Source organism: Chelonia mydas, chromosome 23 (genome assembly GCF_015237465.2).
Source record: "Chelonia mydas isolate rCheMyd1 chromosome 23, rCheMyd1.pri.v2, whole genome shotgun sequence".
Classification (NCBI taxonomy): Eukaryota; Metazoa; Chordata; order Testudines; family Cheloniidae; genus Chelonia; species Chelonia mydas.
The window spans coordinates 4,187,853-4,195,670 of NC_051263.2; the positions used below are offsets into that span (position 1 = coordinate 4,187,853).

The window sequence follows — 7,818 nt, forward strand, 5'->3', positions numbered from 1 at the left end:
GATTCCACTTCGGTGGCCTCCTTTTCATGCCTCAAACTGGGCTGCAGAATTGGAGTCCGGCTGTTAAACAGCAGCTGCGCCACACCCCAGAGACAGCTGCATCTCCGCTCTGGGTGAGGGATATTTGTATAAACAACTGCCAAGCCCCACCCTAGAGGGGTCTACGTTTCCGGGCTGGGCCAAGGAGCCTTGTTATAGATCAAAGGTCCCCGTATAAACAGCTGCCACGCCCTACCCCAGAGGTGGCCGCATCTCAGAGCTATCTCAAAGGTCCCCGTATAAACAGCTGCCACGCCCTACCCCAGAGATGGCTGCATCTCAGTGCTAGATCAAAGGTCCCTGTATAAACAGCTGCCACGCCCTACCCCAGAGGTGGCTGCATCTCAGTGCTAGATCAAAGGTCCCCACATAAACAGCTGCCATTCCCTGCCCCACTGGTGGCTGCTCTGTGCAGAACAATCTGTGTAGAAAGGCTTTGTCATGGGACGTGCTCAGAGCAGCTCAACCCCCAACCACCCCTCCCCACGGAAAACCTTGACAGTTTGGAAAACCAAACAAACAAGCCACTTCCCTGTTTCCCAGTCCCAGCCTTTACTGCCTGGGCGGGGAGAAGGAAAGATCCACCTTAAAGGAACTCAGCCCAGCTATTCCAAGGCCTTCCTTTCCCGGGGTTGATTGGCCATCCGGCCAGTCACTCGAGAACCCATATAGGCTGCTAGGAAAAGTTGGCTTCAGACTCCCAGTTGCCCTGGGAGCCCTGCTGCAGGGGGAGAGATTCCCGGCGAGGCCTGACGGCATGAGAGATGGGCTGCCAGGGCTCCCACCCGTCCGCTATCTCCGAGCTGGAGGAGATCATGCAGGAAACCGGCTGTAAGGGCTCAGCAGCGTGTGCGTGTGGGGGGAGGTTGCGTAACCCTCAAGTTGGCAAGTTAAATCTGAGCAAAAGGGGACGGCGGGGAGGGGTGGTCGCACTGGCTGGTGTCCTGGGGCTGCAGGCCATGTGGGGCAGGGACCCTGCGCTGTACAGGGCTGGGCAGTCGGACCGCGCTGCACCTAAATACCTGCCCTCCGAGGCCTCTGGTTGAAGGGGAGGGAGAAATGTGTGTGTGTGGTTCTGCCAAAGGACTGGGGGGGTCAGGACTCCTGGGTTCTATTCCGAGCTTGGGGAGGGGGGTTTGGTGGGTTAGAGCAGGGTGGGGCTGGGAAGCAGGAGGTGGGTTCTAGCCCCAGCTCGGGGAAGGGTGTTGTTTTGTGATCACAGCAGAGGTTGTGGAGTCAGGCAGGTAAGGTGACCAGACAGCAAATGTGAAAAATCGGGATGGGGTGGAGGGTAATATATAAGCCTATATAAGAGAGAGACCCAAAAATCGGGACTGTCCCTATAAAATCGGGGCATCTGGTCACCCTACAGGCAGGACTCCTGGGTTCCCTGCTTGGCTCTGGCACTGACTAGCTGTACAGTCCCACGGCAAGTCACCAACGCCCCCCTCCCCCCTGTGCCTCGGTTTCCCCCATCTGACCTGGATCATTGGGAAAGTGGCCTACCTGGTTAATTTGCAAGGTGCCCTGACAGTGGGTGGATGGGAGGGGCTGGCAAAGGAGGCAGGCTCACTCCCCAAATGGCTCCATCCTGTCCCCCATCTACCCTGGGGGCGGGGGGCAGAAAATGCCCACAGCACAGTGTGTGGAGAAGGACTCTCAGGGGCCATTTCCCACCCCAGGGGGCTCGGAGTGTGAGAGAGGATCCACCCCTGGGTGCATTTCAGAGCCACTGACTGAGGCCCTGTGACTTACTGGGCGTGAAGCTTTGAACGGGTGTCCCAGCAAGGGGAATCCTGGAGTGTGGCTCTCCCAGCCCTGGCACTTTGGGTCTTTCTGAACCCAGCTGGGAATCTCCTCGAGTTCGTTGGTTCGAATCCAGCCCTGGCGGGTAGGGACTGAAAGCCGACCTGAGTTGGCTACTGCTGGTGGCCCCACTTGTGATATGAGCTCAGGGCTTAGCGGGATGGGCGCCCGTGGCACAAAACAGCCTCCCTGCGGTTGGTCCTAATTGGCAACCTTGGCTGACAGGCCCAGGCTTGAATGGGGCACAGGAAATGGGGGACCCCTGCAGGGTGTATTGGCAAGGGGGCGCTGAGACAAAATAGCCCCATGGCTAGAGTGCTGGACTCAGAATCAGGACGCCTGGGTTCTGTTTTCAGCTCCGGGAAGAGAGTAGGGTCTAGTGGTTAGAGCAAGGAAGGCTAGGAGTCCTGGGCTCTCTTCCTAGCGCCGGTGGAGACTGGGGTCTAGTGGTCAGAGCAAAGGGGAATGTGGGAGTCAGGACTCATGAGTTCTCTTCCCAGCAATGCCACTGATTGGCTGTGTGTGACCTTGGGTGAATCATTTCCCTGCCTCGTGCCTCAGTTTCCCCATCTGTAAAATGATACCGATCTTCTTTTGTAAAACACTTTGAGGTCTCCAGACGAAAAACCCAGGGAAAGAGCCAATCCCCCTGAGCAGCCCAGGCACCTGGCGTGAAATTAAATCTGCTCATTAAATGTTAATCAGATGAGGGGAAGGGGAACAGATTTAATCACCAGTATCCTAAAAATTCCATCGCAGGGTTGTTAAACCCTCACCTGCCTTGGCCCCTGCAATAAGGGCGAATCTTTGCCAACGGCTAAAACTGTCTCACTCTCTCGTGTCCAGTTTCGCAGGCCAGCGTCATCCGCCTCTATGACCGGTTTCAGGCCCTGGACAAGGATCAGAAGGGCTACCTGAGGTAGGGGGAAAGCGGGTGTCTCTCCCTGGGCCCTTCTGGCTGCTTTATCATTGGATCATTACGACAGCACTTACAGTCTCTGGTGCATTAAGGTGGTTTAACGCTTGGGTGCAAAGAGCTCGGACACTCCAGTGATGGGCATGGCAAAGGAAACCGTATAGCAGGGATGGGCGAACATTTTGGCCCAAGGGCCACATCTGGGCATGGAAATTGAATGGCGGGCCGTGAATGCTCAAAAAATTGGGGGTTAGGGTGCGGGAGTGGGGAAGGGCTCTGGCTGGAGATGTGGGCTCTGGGGTGGGTCTGGGGTGCAGGAGGGTGCTCCAGGCTGGAATCAAGGGGTTCAGAGGCCGGGAGGGGGATCAGGGCTGGGGCAGGGGGTTGGGGCTTGGGGAGAGGCTCAGGGGTGCAGGCTCCAGGCGGCACTTACCTCAAGCGGCTCCCAGAAGCAGCGGCATGTCCCCTCTCCAGCTCTTACGCGGAGGCGCAGCCAGGCGGGTTTGCACGCTGCCCCGTCCGCAGGCGCCACCCCTGCAGCTCCCATTGGCTGCGGTTCCCAGCCAGTGGGAGCTTCGGGGGCACCTCTTGGGGCAGGGGCAGATTGCAGAGCCCCCTGGCTGCCCCTATGTGTAGGAGCCGGAGGGGGGACACGCCGCTGCTTCCAGGAGCCACACAGAGCAGGCCAAGCCCCCGACCCCGCTCCCCACCTGGAGCGCCAGAGCAGGGCAAGCCCCTGACCCCACTTCCTGGCAGAAGCTCGAGGGTCAGATTAAAATGTCTGGAGGGCCAGATGCAGCCCCCAGCCCGTAGTTTTCCCATCCCTGCCGTATAGGGTGGAACAGATCAGGTGATGCCTCCACACAGTGTCAGCTCTGGGGTTCCAGGTGGAGCGATTATCATGGGTATTATGGTAGCACCTAGCCGGGGCAAGGAGAGTGCCCCCAAGATCCGGGCCCTGCTGCCGCAGGTGCCGCAGACATTGGCAGGAGAGAAACCCCTGCCCCAAGGAGACGGACGAAAGGGTGGGAGGGGAAACTGAGGCCCGGGGTGGGGCCCAAGGTCAGCGGCTGGAATAGAACCCAGGTGTCCTGAATTCTGTCCACACCCCCTCCCCCAGCGAGGGGAATCGGGCCCAGTGGCTCTCCGAGGGGCCCAACTCTCTACTAAGAGGGACCCACAACAGGGATGCACTGAGCAGCTAATGGGAGCTGCCCATGGCGGCCCAGAGTCTGACATCAATCTGGAGTAACCCCAGGGGAGTGAGCTGCGGGTATCCAAGATCCTTCCTCTGGAACGGCTGCCATGCCCCACGCCAGAGACAGCTGCATCTCAGCGCTGAGAGAGGGATCTCTGTATAAACAGCTGCTGGGCCTCACTCCAGAAGTGACTGCATCTCACCACTGGAGGAGAGATCCCCATATCAACAGCTGCCTATGCCCCACCCCAGAGGCGACAGCCACCAGTCTTGGGCCTAGAACACAGGGGTGAGGCCCCCAAGGGTTCAGAGCTGAACCAGCCGGGCCATGCCATGACCTCTGCCCTATCTCACTCCCTAAAGCAAATACGACCTGCAGGGGATCGGAGAGCTGGCGGTGAACCCCCTGGGGGACCGGATCATCAACGCCTTCTTCAAGGAGGGGTGAGTCTGCTCCACGAGCATCACCCCCAGCCCCAATCGACGGTGGGGGCAGGGAACTTCCAGCGGCCGGGCTCTGCAGCGTGGCGGGTGCAGGCTATGTCACTCGCCGCTGGGGGGCGCCAGAACTCACAGGCCACGGAGCATCGCAGGGGACCCCGGCAGAGCCTGACGGGGACTGGATGGTGCAGGGTGTGAACAGTGCGGCCTCTGGGGCAGAGACATGCGTGGTCCTTCTTCGCTCCCTGCTGCATGGATCACCGTGGACACAGCCCCTGCGCCCCGCCCCAGAGGTGGCCGCATCTCAGCGCTGGGCGAGGGCTCCCTGTATAAACAGCTGTGGCTTGTCTGGCAGCCTGCACTGCTGCACTGATTATTAGTCAAGTCTCTCGTCTCCCACCGCAGGGAAGACCTCACCGATTTCCGATCCTTCATCCGGGTCCTGGCCTGTTTCCGGCCCATGGAGGAAGGAAAGTCCAAGGAGATTGATCGCCCGGAGCCCATGAACAGCCGACAAAGCAAGCTGCAGTGTGAGTACTGGGACTGGTGGCAGGACTCATTGGGGGGGAGGCCTAGGGGACTGCCCCCCATGCCCCACTGCTAAGGCAAGTCACTGGGGCCCCTTGGTGACAAGGCGAGGAGGACCCAGATGAGGGGTTGTGGCATTATGGGGCCTGCATGGGAGGGGAAGGTACCACTGGCCTCTGGCCAGAGGGCATTTGGAGTGGGGGGTGAGGAGGGCATGTGGGAGGAGTGCTAGGTGTGGAGAACTGGGAGGGGTAGTGGGGTGGGTCACCCAAGGGCATGTGGAGGGGTGCTGAGGTGGAGTGGAACTGACAGAACTGTGGGGCAGGCCATGCAGAGCTATGTGGAGGGGTGCTGGGGTGGGAGCATGCATGGGGAGGAGGCAGAGGGGATCCAGGCAGAGTGGGGCCACAGGCATATGGAGGGGTGTTGGGCTAGGGGGCACATGGGCACATGTAGAGGTTTAAGGGGGACAGGGGGAGGTTGGGGCTGGTGGCGGGGGGATCATTTCCCTGCCCCGATCCCAGCGCTGACACCAATCTGGGTTGCATAGTTGCTTTTCAGCTCTACGACCAGGACAGCGACGGGAAGATCTCCCGGGACGAGATGCTGCAGGTAATGAGCGTGCGTGAACGTGCAAGGGCCTGGGGAGTGTGCAAAGAGTGAGGGGAAGGGACTTGGGGTGAGCATGCGCACGAGGCTGGAGAGCGAGTGTGCAAGGTGGCTGTGCGAGGCCGGCACTGCCCCTGCCTCCTCCCGAGGGCCCCCAGAGATGGAATCCCTCCTCCCCTCCTGCAGTGGCAGCCCCCGGGGTGGGTGGGGCAAGGGCGGGGCCATCACTGTCTCCTCCCCTCCAGGTGCTGCGGCTGATGGTCGGCATCCAGGTGACGGACGAGCAGCTGGCGTGCATCGCTGAGCGCACCATCCAGGAGGCCGATCAGGACGGTGACGGCGCCATCTCCTTCGAGGAGTTTGCCACGGTCTGGCGGGGTCCAGGGGGGCAGGGTGTAGAGCTGGGGGGCAAGGGGTGGCGTTGATTGTCTAGAGGGGAGCAGTGAGGCCCGGTGGAGGATGGATTATTAAGTATATTACGATAGCACCTGGGGCCACAGCTGAGCGACAGACAGTCTAGCGGGATCAAGGAAGGACCATTATCCCCATTGAACAGGAAGGGAAACTGAGGCACGGGGAGGCTAACTGGTTGGCCACAAGGTCACCCAGGGTGTCTGGAGCAGTGCTGGGAATTGAGTCCCAGCCCAGGGCTTTAGTCACGTGGTCAGCCCCCCCGCCCGCAGGGACCTCTCGCGGCTGTCTGGGTGGGAAGTGGTTACGGCCCGGGGCTGGCCATGTTTCCGACGTCCTCGCCTCCCCGCAGTCAGTGGAGAAGCTGAACATCGAGCAGAAAATGAGCCTCCGGCTGCTGAAGTGACCCACCAGGACTGGAGAGAGCTCCCCCGCCCCCACCCAGCACTGGGAAGATCCACTCTCAGAGGGGCTGCCGCCAATCAGATTTCAGCTCCGCCCTCTCATCGTTCAATGGATCCCTCCAAGGAGGGGCTGCATCCAATCACACTTCAGCTCCGCTTTCCTACCTCTGCTCTGCATAGTTCCAGACAGAGAAGAGCTGCACCCAATCAGATTTCATCTCTGAGCCCTCACCTCAGGAAGGATCCAGTCTGACAGGGGCTACATCCAATCAGATTTCACCTCTGCCCCTTGTCTTGGGATGGATCCAGTTGAAGAGGGGCTGCATCCAGTCAGCTTGCATTGCTGACGAAGAGCGGATCCTGCTGTGAAGCTGGCCTATGATGGCTGTCACTCCTTCCAAATAACAAGTGCCTGCACCCAGGGGAATGGGATCCAAGCTAACTCCCCTCCCCAGCGCTGCCCCTGATAACTCGGGGACTCTGATGCCCCCCAGTGGCAGGGGATAGTACAGCCTCTGCTCAGTTTATTGCAGATCAGAGACTCACAACCTACAAACAGCACCTCCCGTTCTTGTGCTTTAAGCCCTCTTTGCAGTCCCTCTATTCTGGGCCCTGCCCAGCTCCCAGTGTCAATTAGAGCAGCCCTGAGGCTGCTCTGACTTGCACATTACCCCCTGTGAGAATACCCACAGTGAATACCCACAGTGCCATTCACTCCAGCTATCTCCCCAATCGACCCCCTGTGCTGGGAGCTGGAAGCAGGGCCCTTATGCACAGCAGCCGGGGACGCTCTCACTGGTCAAGGCGCGGGAAGCTTCTCAGGGCGACGCTGCCGTCCCAGTGGGCTCAGAGACTTGGGCCTAGAATCTCCTGCCATCAGGGCTGGATTCGCTCGGATTCAAGTCTGTCTGTTTGTAAAAAAATAAAATAACCATGAAAAATCTCGTCCTCGGATTTAAAATAATCGTCGAATTTCCATCTGCATTTAATGCCAGGGAGAAAATGCCACCCCCACCACCACCTCGAGTCCCTGGGGCAGTATGGCCAGCCACACAGCTCCCCTTAGCCAATCTATCCCAGCTCTGGAGGGATCACCCCACCTCCAAGGGAAAGTAGGGGGCTCAGGCCCCAGGGTCCCATTTACTCCTTGGCCTTTTCACGGTGGGGGTGGCTAAGTGGTTGCGGCATTTGACTATAATTTGGTGGGTTAGAGTCTCCCTCAATCTCACATGGGAAGGCCCCCTCCCATGCATCCAGAAGCACGTGGGTCCTTGATCCAAAGGCGGTCTGACCCAAAGCTGGCTCCGGTGGTGCCCTGTCAAGCATGGGCTATGAAACCGATGGCTCGGAGGAACGCTGACGCTCCACTGAGGCTACCAGCAGGGTTGGGAGAGGGCATTTATACCGGTGTCTCTTGTAGGCTGTGAACACCCATCTTACTGAGCTGAGACCTGCCCTGTTTGTCA

The 7,818-nt window shown here is 59.4% G+C and overlaps 1 protein-coding gene across 2 annotated transcripts; it reads left to right on the forward strand.

The window, feature by feature from the left end:
- Positions 1–580: 580 nt before the first annotated feature.
- Positions 581–7,293, forward strand: LOC102941815 (calcineurin B homologous protein 2). Of its 2 annotated transcripts, XM_037884698.2 has the most exons (7): positions 581–870; positions 2,692–2,764; positions 4,323–4,403; positions 4,806–4,930; positions 5,479–5,540; positions 5,783–5,905; positions 6,301–7,293. In XM_037884698.2, exons 1-7 carry the CDS (start codon positions 804–806, stop codon positions 6,352–6,354), a joined length of 585 nt encoding a protein of 194 aa, XP_037740626.1. In that variant the 5' UTR covers positions 581–803; the 3' UTR covers positions 6,355–7,293. The 2 variants fall into 2 exon arrangements, with proteins under 2 accessions (XP_037740626.1, XP_037740627.1); XM_037884699.2 differs by lacking the exon at positions 2,692–2,764 and having other exon boundaries at positions 605–870.
- The last annotated feature ends 525 nt before the right edge of the window (positions 7,294–7,818 follow it).

Excerpts from the sequence above, each read along its gene's own strand:
- LOC102941815 (XM_037884698.2), top strand. The coding sequence starts at position 804 with ATGGGCTGCCAGGGCTCCCACCCGTCCGCTATCTCCGAGCTGGAGGAG. Across the intron at positions 871-2,691 it reads GATCATGCAGGAAACCGGCT|TTTCGCAGGCCAGCGTCATC; the intron begins GTAAGGGCTCAG and ends TCTCGTGTCCAG. Across the intron at positions 2,765-4,322 it reads GATCAGAAGGGCTACCTGAG|CAAATACGACCTGCAGGGGA; the intron begins GTAGGGGGAAAG and ends CACTCCCTAAAG.